Source organism: Balearica regulorum, chromosome 21 (genome assembly GCF_011004875.1).
Source record: "Balearica regulorum gibbericeps isolate bBalReg1 chromosome 21, bBalReg1.pri, whole genome shotgun sequence".
Taxonomy (NCBI): Eukaryota; Metazoa; Chordata; class Aves; order Gruiformes; family Gruidae; genus Balearica; species Balearica regulorum.
The window spans coordinates 1,123,145-1,138,535 of NC_046204.1; the positions used below are offsets into that span (position 1 = coordinate 1,123,145).

The following is a 15,391-nucleotide window of genomic DNA, read 5'->3' on the forward strand; positions in this document are numbered from 1 at the left end:
TATAGGGAGGAATCGTGTGTTTCAAAGCAATTCCCACCCTTTGCTTTCGTTCTTCAGGCTTACCGGCTGGCGTGGCTGCGATGTGCGGGGAGCGCGTTGCTGCGGGGATCCGGGCAGGCAGGGCTCCCCCGCTCCGTGCTGCTTGCGCCGAGTGCTGCAAACCTGCTTTGCATTAAACTTCCGAGCAAGTATTTGCCATAATGCGCGCAGCGTTGGAATTCATCTGCCAGAATTAAGGGGACTCTATTCCTGAAACCTGATCTACTACGGGAGCAGCTCGGGCAGTTTGTGGGCGCTCTGGGGAGGGGAGCTGACGGGATCCGCTGTTAGTTCAGCGGTGCCTGTACCCCCGTGATCCACAAAGGACACGGGAAAGTAGGTGCAGAGCAGGCAGGGCGAGTAAAAACTCTCGCTACATAATTGTCCAATGCTGTTTCTAAACTCACAACACAGCAGACCTAAAAATCTGCCTTTCACACCTCAGGACTGGTGGCTTTTGTTCTTTACACTTTTGTGACAGAAATGTGCATATAAGCGTATATATATATCACACCTTCCTAATAGCTCTTTACTAACCTGCTAAGCCAGTTGTGCAGAGGGGTGGAAGTAAACTTATTTTTCTTGTAAAAGCTCAGAACAGAGCACAGACTTAGAGGTTACTCCTCTGCGGGGTTTATGGCTGCCCTCCGTGCACCCGCAGACATGAGGTTGCCTTGTGCCACGCCACGGCCGCCTCCGTGCCACGGCCGCCCCCTCTGATGCTTGTTCCCTGGCAAACAGCTTTCTGCCCCTATGGATTCTGTAGGGTGGTTCTCGGTGCCGGAGCGCAGCAGCTGTCCCGCCTGCGTCTGCTGGCTGCACGGCAGCAGTCACGCACAGCAGCCCAGCGTGACACAGCTGGAGTTCACACAACTCCGATTTGTGTAAATACACGCTAGTCGTGCCCGTGGCACAAGCCCACCCTGCAGCAGAGCCAGTGACAACGGGGAGGCCACCGAGGGGATGCTTTCGCCCCGGGTTTGCTCGGTGCAGCGGGATGCGCTCTCCCGTTCGTTGTCTTCGCCGATGCTTGGACGGCGAGCGCACGGGCCTGGCAGAGGCGTGCGGTCCGGCCAGGCGGCTTTCCGTGGGTCACTTCGTAGTAATCCCGGGCCCTTGAGCGTGCGCTCGCTTTCTGTGGTGTTTTCGCAAGTACATGCAAGTGGTTCTTTCCTTTAGTGCTCGGTCTACATAAATATTTACACTGCAAAGTCAGAGGCTTTGCTCCGACTTGATCTTGGAAATCACACGGTTTTTATTAAGCCAGCATTCTTGACGAGAGTTACCAGGCAGCGATCGCGGGGCAGGCAGCGTGCAGGCAGCAGCAGCAAAGGCAGGAGGCCTCACTCAACACGCCCTCCCTTCACACTTCAATTCTCGCGTTTCAGGAGCGCTTTCCCAGCACCGCCGCGGAAGAAGAAAGGATTTTTTTCCTAAGTACCGAGCTTAAGGCCAGCTGTAACAGGAGGGGAGAGCAACGCGACCGCGTGGTGGAACGCAGCACGAGCATCCGTCAAACCGCGGGTGTGTCGGGGCACCCCTAGCAGGGGCTCCCCAGGAGCGGAGCAGCTCTTTGGTCCTCGGAGGCCGAGTGCTGCATAGAAAGGAGGCACGGCAGCCTCTCTTTGTGGGTACAATTAGACGGTTGAGTTTCTACCCGGTAATGAACTGCTGTATAGTTGTTGCGTTGGTCGGTGCCTGCGAAGAGATCGGTTGTGGCGTACGGCAAAGCTAGAGCGGTAGCACGATGCGGAGCAGGTCGGAGGAGGTGTGTTTGGGCAAGTGAGCTCCGTGGCAAGGGAGCCGAGGCGTTGCAGTGCCTGGCAGCTGCTCTCTCGGGCTGAAGGTGGCAAAGAGGCGGGGGGGTTTGCTCGGGAAGACCGGAGCCACGTTTCTTCGCTCCTGGGAAGTTTCAGGCTCTGACTTGACTGCAACCAAGATTATTCTTTTCCCTGCACGGTTCTGAGGAATTAGGTACACTGCTAAAGGCTGTGTTTCTCTTCAAGTTGGGATATCCTCTAATAGTGCTGGACAGGTAAGATTCAGCGCTGCTGAAACAGAAAAAAATTGCCACGAAATAACAGGAATCGGATAGGAATAAAGAGAACTGGAGACAGCGAGAGTCTCCTGCCCATTCCGCGCCGCTCCAGAGCCGCCCTGCCCTTGGAGGCAGGGAAGTGACTGCTGGAGAGCTGAGCCAGGGCTGCGGGAAGGGGTTGCAGCTTCGAGCTGGGCCAGGCATGGAGCTCGGCTTTGGGATGCTGCTGGCAGCCCCAGTGAGCAGCAGTGCAGGCCAGAAGGCATTCTGGAGACAGAAGGCAGCTATTGCCGTGAAGTTTCTAGTTAAGGTCTGTAAAACCACAGACCTAATTCCTTAAATGTTTTCCGATCGCCACAAAACCCACAAAGGCTCCAGTTAATCAGCAGCACTGCCTGAAGCGGGAAGCTCCAGAATTCCCCTGCGGAGGCTGGTGGCTGTTAACCCCGGGAGCGCAGGACGGGGGTCGGGGTGGATGCAGGGGGAATCCTCCTTTTCCACCCTCTGGCTGAGCTGTTGGTGCAGGCTTGTGATGGAAAGTCAAAGACTTTGTTTCTGAAGACGTCGAAGAACTGGAAAGCTGATAAAATCTTTTGCTACTTTCTTTTGATGGCTTCGCGCCCTTGGTAGCTGTTCGCACCTTTGTACTTAATATTGCAGATGATAAAGCGAGGGGCGATGCAGAGATAAATCAGCAAAAGTTTTCAGAAGTTACTTAGCACCTTTAAAAGCAACTCTTTATGAAGCGTACTGCAGACCCATATAAATAGCTGGTTAGACGAGCACTTGCGTGTTGTAGGAGCGGAAGAAACATTTTGCCTTTAAAAGCATTTTTTCTTCAAAGGTGTTGATACCTTTTACAGCGTAACCAGAGCCTGGCTATGTGCACAGTCCAACAGGGGATTCTTAAATCCCATCTTTGACGTTGCCTGGAGAATTGAGGGCAGTCAATGCCAGCAGACCCGGCGTCCCCTCGCGCTCGCCCCTTGGGATCCCTTCCTTGACTAGCGCTACGTTTGCCCCCATCAATCGTCACGGGAGCGAGGGGCTCCCAAAGCCTCGCGGTGGTGCAGGGGTGGAATAAAAGCTTACGGCCAAGGCCAAGCGCTCGGCTTGAGGCTGTGAGAAAGCCGGGCTGGCAGGAGCCTGCCGTGGGCTGCATCCCGGAGAGGCTCCTGCGCGACCGAAGAGGCCGAGGCAGCTCTCCAGGGTTAGCCCGTACCTGGAACCGCTCTGGTGGCTGCGGCTCAGAAGAGCACCAAAAATGGCTGAAAGGCACCTTCCTACGTCCCGCTCTGTGTCTCTGAACCACTGTGGATGCTTTGGGTAAAGTGCAGCTCAGTGGTGCAAGATTCTTTTATTGCGCCTTTGTGGTTCGAATATAGCAAGTCACGGAGGATTTTAATGCAGAACGGAGGGGGAAGAGAGCAGACATTTCTACTGAAAGTGAAACAGAACAAAAAGCGCCTTTGGGCGTCCTGAAATTACCTCTTTCTTTATCAGAACCACATGGGCAGGAGGCAGGAAGCTGACATCTTCGGGTCCTTCTCTGCTGCTTCAGCCGAGGGATGAACTCCAGTCCAAGGCGAGGAATTTAATCTGAGCCAATTGCTTTTGTTGGCCTGCAGAGGAGAGAGATGGTCTGTATTAACACACAACATGTTTCTGGAAATTGTCTGAGGTTAGGATAAATCAGTTTGGGATTACATGATGTATCCCTATTTATATTAAGAGTACTTCAAATGAAGAAATCTCAAATGTAGCAGCTATTTATATAGAGAACAGAACTGTAAAGGTTTGTGTGGGCTTGAACTACGCGCACAGAGGGTAATCGTCCATATGTTCTTCGTAGAGGTTTTTTTAATTTGCCTGCATTGCACAGATGACTCGCACATTTTAAAAATTTGCCCTTTTCTTGGGGCAAATGCTGGGGCGTTTCTCGGCCATTTCTTAGACTCGAGGGTTTCGTGTGATGCTGGAAAAGGGAACATCGTGCTCAGTTCTCGTCACAGCTGCTTACGGTTAGTTTTAAAGTATTAGCTTGCTGCTTCTGATGGCACGTTACTTGGATCTGAAGGAAAGGTGACATCTTCATAGACCCTCTTCCCATGTACAACAATATCCTTCTCATCCCTTTTTATCCATTTCCTGGGCCCAAGAGGGTCAGATTGTAGGAGCTGGCATCTTTTAGCAGCACTGCACTCCCTGCAGGCAGAGGGGATGGAAGTCAAGTCCCTCTTGCAGACGATGAAATATCATCTGTGGAAAATCTGTCTGAGCTTTAATTACAAAAATCTGTGTGATGTACAAGACGACACTGGATTTGGCAACGTTGTCACAGAAATGTTAAGCTAGGAAAAGCATCTGGGAATGGAAATATTTTTAGAGTGGTTCTGTAAACAGAAAAAAAAAAAGAGCAGTAATTAAAACAAGGCCAGCAGTGAGCTCCACTGGCTGTTACTCTGCGAGAAGCCCGCTAAGGAGACCTGGAATTAGAAGGCCCTTGCTTTGATGAAAAGACACCCAAAACAATTGTAACGTGTTTCATTTGCTTTGTCTTATTATTCCTGAATCTTAAATTGAATTAGCTCGTATCTTAGCAAAACCGTGGTGCTGTGCGAGCACCCCGGCCAGCCAGCGCACCGTGGGGGGCTCTGCGGGACGCAATCGCGTTGCTCGTTTCATTGTGCCACGAGTGCCGTGCGGCTCATGGACGCTGTGTAGCCCGTGATGCCAGCTACTTCTTCCCCGTGCTTCAGTCTCTTGGCAGAGAAGGGCTTCTGGTTCCCATTACCCGTAGTGGTCTGGAACGTACCCGCGGTGGCTGAGACAACAGCGTGCGCCGGCTCCTTCGTCATCATCGCAGAGTGGGGAGGCTCGGATGGGGTTATTAGGCTGGAAGAGTACAGTAGAGCAAGTAAGCTACACTAAAAGAAACACAGGAGGAAAGAAAAACGCTCTGCGTTCTCGCTGCTTCACCTTTACGTTCTCGTAGCGGTCTGCAAACGGCGTCGGTTGAGGTCCGGGGTGAGCGGCGCTGGCACTCGGCTGCACCTCGGCCAAGGCGGACTCGCTGGAGCAGGACACACGTCCGTCCCCTGCCCAAGCTGCTCGCGGTGGCCAGGCGTTGCCGTGCGTGTAGAGTGCCTGGAGGTTCCTCAGCCTTTCGAGGAACAGGTTTGCCGTTGCAAAACTCCATCCTTACACGCCTGCCGTGGGGTATCGGGGGGGTGTGGTGCCTCAGCACAACCCAGGGAGAGACACCCCGATCTTCTTCTAGGTAGAAATACTCTTTTTGGAAAGTCTGCTGCCTCCAGCCTTACAGGATTTCTGTCTGCTTGAATTCTGTATGATAAAAAAGAACCTGGACTTCCGTTTCTTCCATTCTGAAAAATTGTCTCTTAGAGATATGCAAGGAGGGCAGTTATTCAGACTGCAAATTCGTACGAATAACTGCATACTGGGAGGTTATTGTAGACGTAAGATGCATTGGCTTGTCATACATTGGCCCAGTACTTTTCCCATGTGAAGGAATGTTTTGGCAGGCATTAGCTTGGTTTGACTTTTAAAAAAAAAAACAACCAAAACCAAAAAAACCCCACACTCCAAGAAGAACAAGCACATTATTTATGGGTACTTTTGAATGTATGTTATTAAACACTTTAACATATCAGAATATTTTAAAATGACCACCCATCTCTGCTAAAGCTGGAGTACTGTAACTCTGACCCGTAACTTTTCAGGAACATTGAGTATTTCTGTTGTTTCCTTCCAAATGGATTAAAGGAAACAATGTCAGCACAACTAACATAAACTGATAGTTCTTGCTCCAGCCATATGTTGCGTATGGCAATGCTTCGACCCTATTAAGTCACTTTTATTCCCCCAAGTGTTGTTTAGTTAATTAGAGGCATACAATGGGAAGTTCGTTTTTAAGTTTGAAATCAGAGTGCTCCTCAGCTGAGTCACGGCATATTTTTTGCCGAGAAACTGTTTGCAGGACAAAAAAAAAAAAAGAATATACAGTTTTGCCTTTGGTTTTCCCCCTGTGCCAAATATTTGTTTTTCACTAATGTACACGAGAGGCTTAATGAAATGACTTTCAGTACTCTGTCTGTAGAAAATGCCCTTCTGAACACTCGGATGTGGCGCTGGCAGAGCGGTGCTGCACGCCCACCTATTGCAAACGTGTTCGGAGCGGGCAGGAGCGAGCCTGGGGGGCTGCCTGCAGCCTGCCCGCTCCTCCGCACCCTGGGCACACGTCTTGGACAGACCCAACTTTCCCTGGGATTCAGAGGCCTCGTTAAAAGCAGAGACTTTTACTAGCATATGCTTTCCAGGCTCGCCTGCTTAGCAAAACCGTTGAGGTTGTTGAAGGCGTTGTGATTACCTGAAGCGTTAGTTTGTGGAGAAATGTTTTTCATTAGAGATATTTTTAGCTTTCTTACAAGATTCCTCAGAGTCGTCACGTTAGTTTGTTCTGCAGTTTGAAAAATAGGGCAGAAACGTGCGAGACCGCAACTCATGGTACCAATCTGCTTATGGAAACCAGGTCTGGCTTTCCATCCCAGACCACGGCCGGGCTTTAGCCGTGTCGCACCCACACAGCTTTGATGTGCAGCATGTTGTGCGTGTCAGGAACACTCGTGTCTCGTAAGAGGAAGAACAGACTTGAAAGGGCCGTCTCCCCGTAAGGGACGCCGCTCCTTGAGCAGTGTCTGTTTGAGATGCTCACCAGTTAAGGAGTAGGTAGGCTAACTCAGGAGACATGCCATGGTCTAAGAGGAGACTTTCATCGCCTTGGAGGCATGTGGTTACCCCAGGATGGCTTATGTCCCAGAGTCTGTGAATCCCTCTCCAGAAAGTCCTTCCCCGCTTTGTTTTCCAGCTCAAATTTCTCCTGGATAAACCAGGTCAGTGGTCCCGGGTGGCTGCAGCCCAGTGACAATAAGCAGGCAAACCCTGCCCGCTAGCTGGTTTCAAGGTGACAGCTCTCCAGTTAAACATCACGCTTTTGTTGCTTACCCTGCAGAGAAATCCCAGATTGTAAGACCAGAGGGGGGGGGAGGAAAAAACCAGTGACTGTTTTGAGGCTGGTTAATGATAGTAAGCTTGTAAAGAGAAAATAGTCCACATGTTCGGTCATAAGATCTGTTTGCTGCCGTAGCCTAGGCGAAAAAACCTTCTGTTTTCTGACTGTTTGAAATCCTTTGGGCAGGAAAGCGCCTTGCGCAAGGCCACACAGAAACTCCGTGGCACGGCCAGGAACCCCAGTCAGGAATCTCAATTCCCAGTCCCGCCTGCACGGCGGATGAAATCCCAGTTCCCGCCAGCACATCTCCGCGCGCGCGACTCCGCCGGTTACAGCGTCGCTTACTCGCAGTGCGGACAAGCGCACGCGTCCCGACTTTCACGCAGAAATCTCCCAGTCAGAGCACCGAACGGGGGGGGGGGTCCGATTGGAGTGTGGACATCCAGGATGCATCTTAAAACACTTTTCCTTACGTGTTCCCAGAACTGATGGTACCTGCGGGGCCTTGCCCGCTGTAATTGCTGTCCTTTGCGTGGCGTGGAGCCAGAAACTTAGTTTTCCATATCATTTTGTTACAAGAATGTGCCCGAGCGGTGATTAACCTGAACTAGCTGCGGCGTTGCACTCGCGGTGACCGTCTTTGAACAAAGTTACGAGAATTTCAGGTGTAACGCAGTGCAAGAAGCCTGCCGGCTGACCCGGGCAGCGCCGATGTCTGCTGGCTGTCGCCTTCCCTCCCGGGATGTTCTGCAGGACCTCACCCAGAGCCCCGCGTCCTGCTCTCGCCTCCCGGGATTGCTGCTGGGAGCTCTTACTGTAGGAAAGAGCGATTTTAAGCTGCTACCTGACACTGTTGAGCCAATCGTACCTTTAAAGAAAAGGGTCCCCATCTCAAGGGGGGCTGCCCAAGGTCCCTCTCCGGCACCACGGTGGGCGGCCTCTCTCGTGCGCTGCATACAGAACAGAGTTTTGTAGCAACGGCTCACGCTTAGCACACTTCAAAAATCTGCCATGAACTCCTCGCTTTGACACAGGTCGAATGTGCCCCAGTTTTAAATTCTGCGCGCGATCCGCCCCGGTCCCGTGCAAGAGACTCGTCCGGGTGCCGTTATGTTTGTGGTGAACGTTCCGTCCCTTTGCCTCGTAGCTGTGAACACGTGTGCCCTGAACAACGGCGGCTGTGAACACGACTGCGTGCAGGTGACGCTGACGCAGCACCGGTGCCAGTGCCGGCGCAATTACCAGCTGCGGGAAGACGGCAAACGCTGCGTCTGTGAGTCCCTTCCAGCGTGCACGGGAAGCTGGGGAGCAGAGCTTCGCTTTGGCCTTTTATTCAGGGGCAGCTGGGAGTTGGGGGGAAGAGGGAGCGTGCACTTGCACGCTCAGGTGTCATATAGATCAGACTGGGGAATTCCTCTCCAGTAAAAACTCTGCATGCTATGTTGTCGTGGCCATATTCTGCAGCTTATTCTGAAAGGCAAGGAAGAGCTGAAGGAGCGTGGCCAACACAAATGAAATCGTATGAAGACGCACGCTTCTGAGAAAGCGAAGGAACAGCAGCGTGTCGCAGCGGGACGGGATCTTCTCCCTCTGCTTGCAGACAGCTTTCTGGCTGACCTGCTCCCGGCTGCAGGAGGGAGAGAAGCTGAAGGGGATATAGAGCAGAAGAAGTTTAATCTTCTCATTTGTAGCAGCTGGCATTCAAGAAATAGGAGGAGGGAAGTCTTTAGCTGTGAAGCTGCCAAGGGAAAAGGAACCGGGGTATTAAAAATGCAGCAGTCGGTAGGGTTTTGTAGCATCTGTCCAGGTCCTGGAGCAGGTCAGAGATCGGCAGGCCTCTGGACAGGAGCACTTGAAACAAATTTGCCTAGTACTTGCTCTGTCATCGCTGTGGAGGGACATGGCCATGCCAAGCTTCTGCTGGAAAGCTTTTCCTCAGATTAGCGCCGGCCGTTTGCGGGATCTCGCGCCGTGTCACTCCTCCTGCCCGGATGGAGCAGTAAACAGTAGCAGAGATTTTCTGTCTGGTGAAGAGTGGTCTTTCACAGATTGCAGACTTTTTCGCTAGGCATAACTGCGCGATGGTCTGGTTTCCCCAGAGCATAATGCCAGTAAGAGCTGGGACTGGTATGAAATAAGCCTGCCTCCTCTGCTCTGACCTGCAGTGAGGAACCCCTGCACCGACAGGAACGGGGGCTGCGCGCACCGGTGCCACAACCACCGTGGGACCCCCCGCTGCGAGTGCCACCCCGGCTACCGGCTGGCGCCTGACAGTAAGACCTGCGAAGGTGAGCTCCCTACACCGAACAGCTTTCCCGGAGAAAACACAGCTCTGTCTCACGGGGTGAGGGAGTGCTCCATCCTGGTAAGTGCCAGCGCCTGTGAATTTAACGGAGCGATGCACAAGCCTTCCAGAGGGGTGGCATGAAAGCGCTCAGTCGAGCAGTTGACATCTGTCCAAGAGCCCTGCTCGAGCCGTCTGGAACAACACTCGAGTTTCATGTGATCCCATTGCCTAGGAAGCTTTACAGCAATTCTGAACGCTTAGCTCCGTTTCTTTGTTAGTCTGGACCCCAGCAAAGAATCTAGGGTGCAAGAAAATGTGAAATACTTGAAGATAGTAACAATTGGCCCTTTGAAGGAACGTTTATGGCAGAACCTGCTTTGCCTATTGATCGCTCTTCTCTTGCAGATGTGGATGAATGCCTGACTGGACTAGCCATGTGTGCACACCAGTGCCTGAACACCCGCGGCTCCTTTAAGTGTACCTGTAACCCGGGCTACGAGCTGGGGGCAGATGGCAAGCAATGCTATCGTGAGTACTGCGTGCGGCCCTCGCGCTCAGGCGGGGACGGTGGGCAGGTTTGCTTCTGCAGGTTAGCAAAGGGCAGCGGAGATCCCTGCAGCTGGGGGGTGTTTGTGCGCTGTCCGCTGGGAGTTGGTGGGGCCCGGTTACAGCAATCTTTTTTGGAGAATTTCACAAGCAGATTTGGGGCTGTTTACTCTCCCACCAAGATAAGAACTTTGATCTTTAAAGTTACCATGAAGCTACTTTTGCTGGTTTAGGCAATTTATTTGGAGCCATTTGGCTCCAAAATAGGCCAAGTTCTGCTCTTGGGGACTTGGTTGGATGAGTTCAGTCAGCTGCAGATGTGTAACTGAAGAAGGAATTGAGCTAGTATAGTGATCACATCTGCTCCCATCGAGAAAAGAAATAAACACTATTGTGCAAGAATGAGCCAGATTGTCCATACATCTTTGTTCAGCTGATACACATCAGCAGGAATAGTCCAGAGCATGTACACACCTTTCTTCCTAGGAACGTGGTTTATCTCACACTGCATATTCTGTAAAAAAGCAACCCATAGCCCAGTTTCGTGTGCAACTGCACATTTACCTTCAGCTGTTGGCGTGAAGATGCACAACAACCAGCACGGCTTACAGAGGATTGGATTAGAAAGCCGGGACTATGGCTAATTAATCTTGGCTGCCTTCTCACCTAGCACTGTGCCGATGCAGCAGGGAAGGTTCCCCTTTGTGGCTTCAGCTAACTGGCCCACAGGTGACAACAAGCTTAGTTTTATTGCTGCTCAAGTCTTGGTTTTCCAGGTCAGCCCCTGGATGCCAGCCCTGGAGGGTCACTGTTGACAGCAGAAGCACAAGCCCCAGTCATGTTCTGACATGGCTCCTCCAGTTGTGACTCATTGCCGTAACCGCTGGCAATACCTCTACTTTGGTGCCAACTATAGAATGAAGTAGCCTTCCTGTGTGAAAAGTGTTCCTCCCTGCCCCTTCTAGCACTTTTGTGCAAAGCCCTGGTTGTTCTTGCATTAATAAGAAAAGGGAAGACAGACGGACTATATTCACGTTGTGAAATCTGGAAGACAGTCTTCCACCATGGCACAGCTTTTGGTTTTGACCCGCACAGATCCATTGGGAAGCATCCAGCTCCCCTTTTTCATCCTTCTCCACTAAAAACTCAAAAATGTTCTTGAAGGCAGAAATTGTTTTCCTGCGGTTCAGGACTGAGTCAAAGCTCCATGGTACAAGTTCCTCTCAGTTTAAGAAAGCCTAATTAACTAGACTTCAGTTTACATAAAGTTTGCCAAGCTAAGGAGATATACGGCTGCTATTGATGTTTGCGCCTACCATTTCTGACATGTCAGTAACTAACGTTTCTAGCTGTAGGCATCTGGATGTTTCCGGAGTTAGCTGTATTGTGCTGCTCCCATTTCTAGCTGGCATCAGAACAGCTCTGCACTTCGGACTGAGCCAACTTTTGGTTGGCAGCACATACTGCAGCTTGTCAGGAATGGGAGCAGTTTTGTCTGCAGTCTGGTTCATCTCGGAGATTGTCCAGAGCCTGCTCCACAAGTCTGTCCCAAAGAGGCTACACGGGGCGTTGCCTAGGATCCATTGGTTTATTTTTGTACATCACTTCCCAGCCCAGCGGTGGCCTCTGCACAAAACTATTTTCATCCTTTCCCCAGCCCTGTTTGTGCAAGGCTGTGTGCACAAACACGCACGTGCGAGGAGCTGGGCTGGAAATTGCCTGCGCTGGCGCCCGCTCGAGCGTGGCACCGAGGGGAGGCACAGGCCAGCCGCTGTGCACAGATGTGCAGCCCACACTGCAGGACCCTAACGGTCTGCCTTTTCCAGGGATAGAGATGGAGATCGTGAACAGCTGTGAAGCCAACAACGGAGGCTGCTCCCATACGTGCCACCACACCAGCTCTGGCCCAGCCTGTGCCTGTAACTTTGGCTATCGGCTTGAAGAGGACCAGAAGACGTGCACTGGTAAGGCAGGGGGAAAGGAACGTTTCTTGTTTTACAAACACACCTCAAGTAACGACGAGGATCTCCGTACGCTAGCTACAACGTGCATACACACTGCAAACAGGTTAACAAGGCTAGAAACAGATGCAAAGTAAAAGGAGATGAGAGATTGTGCTACCTGAAGAGATCCTCAAACCTCTGCTCAAGACCTACCTGGACAGTGAACGTTGACTTCAGAACTAGTTAGTTTTTCCCTGCTGGAACTGGTCTAAGGCGGCATTGGCGAATACAGAGCCTCACATCTCAGATACCTATAAGCCTATGTCTAGAAGGGATGATACTCGAAATGTACCGTCTTGCCTGTTATCTCAAAGGAAGCAGCAGTGTAATTGGAATAGATGAGTGATGTGGGTGAGTCACTAGCTGCAAGCCAAGTATAGTTCAGCCCTATCCGGCTCCATAAAGTATGTATTAATGGGGAGATAAAGGTGAAATGCCCCTTGAGCTCTGTAAATGCTAGGAAGTCGAGGCATGCACTTTATATCGCATTGCTCTGAGCCCCTTGCAGTAAATAACCTGTCAGAAACCCACTGTAGCGCTCACTAGCCAGACGTTTCCTGCACCAGGGTCGGGCCGTGGTTTACTCCTGTGCTCACGCTGGGAGCCGTGACTCAGACTTGCAGAACAAGGCTGGGTGGGTGTTTCCATCCCTCAGGCAGTCCAAAGCTGCAAGAAATCCTGGTGCCCTTCCTGCAGGTCACTTGGAGGTCTGTGCCTCCGAGTGCAGTGAGGCACTTACACCTAGAGACTTCTCTTCCTATAAAGCCAGCAAACAGGAGGGTGCCAGCAAAGAGTAACAGTGTTTAGTGATTCAAAACAGTACTTAGGTATTTCTGTGCAGCGTAGAGTTTCAGTTCAGATTACTCAGGAAATAATTCCTGAATGTGTTCCTTCTTTGTTCAGTACCACCTTCTTCCTGCAGCTTTCCAGGCGGGTGTCTGTCCAGGACAGCCGTCAGGAACAGACACCCTCCTGAGCAGGCTGCCACGGGCACCCACCCTTGCTAGTGCAAAGGGGGGGCGATTCCTCTGCCAGGGGAGAGGAACCTGAAAGCCCCAGGACTTTTGCTTTCCTCTGTGCCGCTGAGGAAGCGGTAGGAGACGTCTGCATACAGCATCACAACATGGGAACAAAAAAGCCAGGACCTGAATTCTGCTCTGAAAGAACATTATTCCCTCGCATGCTACAAAGCCCAGTACGCTTCCTGTAGCCCAGCAGTGTTACTGGTTTTCCTACCAGATACCTCCTTGTTCCAGCCTCCTCTGGAGGTAGGGGATGCTTCACAAACCCCACTGCTACCTGGGACCACGGTAATTCCACTGCAGAGTGGACAAATGGAGTCCCATAAATACAAGGGGCTTGAAGTTTAAAGCCCTAGGAGCTTTGCTTTCTCCAGGCTATCTGTAAACATAAAGCTGACTTATTTCAAGAGGAAAGCAAGAATAGTAGCTCAACACGTGGCAGGCAGATCAGTGAAGGCTCACCACAACTAGTCACAGAGCAATTTTAACAAGTACTGTCCCCACTGCAAAGCTACATGTGTATTAACATCCAGTGCCCTTTGGGTTTTATTTAGATATCAATGAATGTGACGATGGTTCTCACTGTTGTCAGCAAGACTGTTACAATTATCCTGGAGGCTACGAGTGTGCCTGCTACGCTGGATACAGGCTCAGCACAGACGGCTGTGGGTGCGATGGTAAGCAGAAAGATCTAGCTGGACGCCCAAAGCGAGCCAGCAACGCCGCAGTCCTCAGCCTTGCAGTGCGGCAAGAGACATGCGCGGCACGGGTTCCCCTAATTCTGGTGGTTTGTATTTCGTCAACCCCCTCGGTTTACTGTTAAGGCAACTCGGCTACTCTAACCCATACGCTAGTGCAGCACAACTGAAAGAAGCGCTGGGGCTTTTGAACACACCGACGTCAGTCAGGATCTCTCACATTGAGTCGGTCCAGGTCTGACTCCACTAATCCACAGAAACCATTTTGTGTTCAACCCCAGAGGCCAGCATTGCCCATCATTTTCACCCAAGAGATACAGGCAAATAAGCTGTCTGTATAAAATACAGCTCAGACAGTGACTAACACGAGCCCTTAATAGAGGGAACAAGACGTTGTCCTGCCTGGTTGCCAGCAGCCAGGCATTCCTTCCCATTTCTCCCAGCTCCAAGCAGGTGTTTTGGTTTTTTAGATGTGGATGAGTGCTCTTCAGGTAACAGTGGATGTGAACACACATGCCAGAACCAGCTAGGGTCTTTCCAGTGTGGCTGCGAGATTGGATACAAACTGGATGACGACCGAAGGAGCTGCATCTGTAAGTGCAACGTCCGCGCACCGCTCGGGTGAGCGGCATAGCCCGGCATAGCCTCCCCTGCACAGAACCCGGCCGAGCCAGGGCCGGCGCGGGCTGCAGCTCATTGGCCCTGCACAACACCTTTTTCAGCTTTTTCACAGCACTTACTGCTGTTAGCAGTGGCAGGGACTCACACCACCAGAGGCAAGCTTTCACTCCTATCCCAACCACGTTACACAGTGCTTGCCAAAGAAGCGTAGGGGATTTTGGCACAGCCACACATATGACAGTCTGGAGCGATGACTCCATATTCACCAAAGAACCAGAGCCCTTTCCACAGTCACCAGCCCCTACAGTTTTTCCTTGCAACAAATAATGCATTTATCTTTAAGTGGCAGTGCCTTTATCCCACCACCAAAGACAGCATTACCCAACTTACTCGCTTAGTAGGGCAGCCAACACCCCACTCTTCATCCCGTGACCCCCAGCAGCATCACTCAGGTCCCCGGAAAGGCTTTGTAAGGTCTGGACCCCAAAGAGCAGCACTCAGCACCTCTCTGGCAAAATACCTGAGCCTCTTCTGGCCCCTGGCTTTTATAGGCTCCGCAGCCTCTGCCCCGGCCCCCAAGGGTGCCCCTGCTTAGCTTGATTGCCTCGCTTGTAACCCTGCTCGGCAAGGACACCTGTGGCTGGTAAATACTCTTTCCAAAAGAACCACCAAGCTGAAATGCATTGCTTAATTTTGTTAGAAGGGCAATCTTGTTTAATTTTTCCAGAAAAAAAAATTAACTTATCTGAAAGCTGGAGGAAGCTGAGTGGCTCAGGGCGAAGGCGATGGTGTGAGCGCGAGCTCAGCGACCTGAGGAGCCAGAGCTGCCCGTCAAGGTTAACATCAAAGCTTCTCCCATAGATTTGGCAGTCACTTAGCTGGCCAGTGCCCATTCTAGCCAAAACAAACAAGCAAGCATGTTGCACAAATTGTAGAGGTTTCAATATAGCGAGAGATCGGTGGTGCAAACCGTGCCAAATCAGATGCACTGACCTTGTACAGATATTTCTGGTTTCCCTTTCCAATTACAGAGGTTCTGCCCTACCGGTCACCTCTTAGAGATCTTGTCTGCCTTCCCACACTGACATTGTCATCTCCATGACTG

The 15,391-nt window shown here is 51.4% G+C and overlaps 1 protein-coding gene across 12 annotated transcripts in view; it reads left to right on the forward strand.

The window, feature by feature from the left end:
- MEGF6 (multiple EGF like domains 6) overlaps positions 1-15,391 on the forward strand; it is a 98,479-nt gene that overhangs the window by 61,405 nt on the left and 21,683 nt on the right. For 10 of the 12 annotated variants that reach the window (XM_075773520.1, XM_075773521.1, XM_075773525.1 and 7 more), the window contains 6 exons: positions 8,257-8,382; positions 9,275-9,397; positions 9,802-9,924; positions 11,769-11,906; positions 13,522-13,644; positions 14,136-14,258. In XM_075773520.1, the coding sequence (XP_075629635.1) occupies positions 8,257-8,382; positions 9,275-9,397; positions 9,802-9,924; positions 11,769-11,906; positions 13,522-13,644; positions 14,136-14,258 (756 nt within the window). The remainder of the gene's footprint in view (positions 1-8,256; positions 8,383-9,274; positions 9,398-9,801; positions 9,925-11,768; positions 11,907-13,521; positions 13,645-14,135; positions 14,259-15,391) is intronic. The other 2 variants (XM_075773523.1, XM_075773524.1) reach the window with 2 other exon arrangements.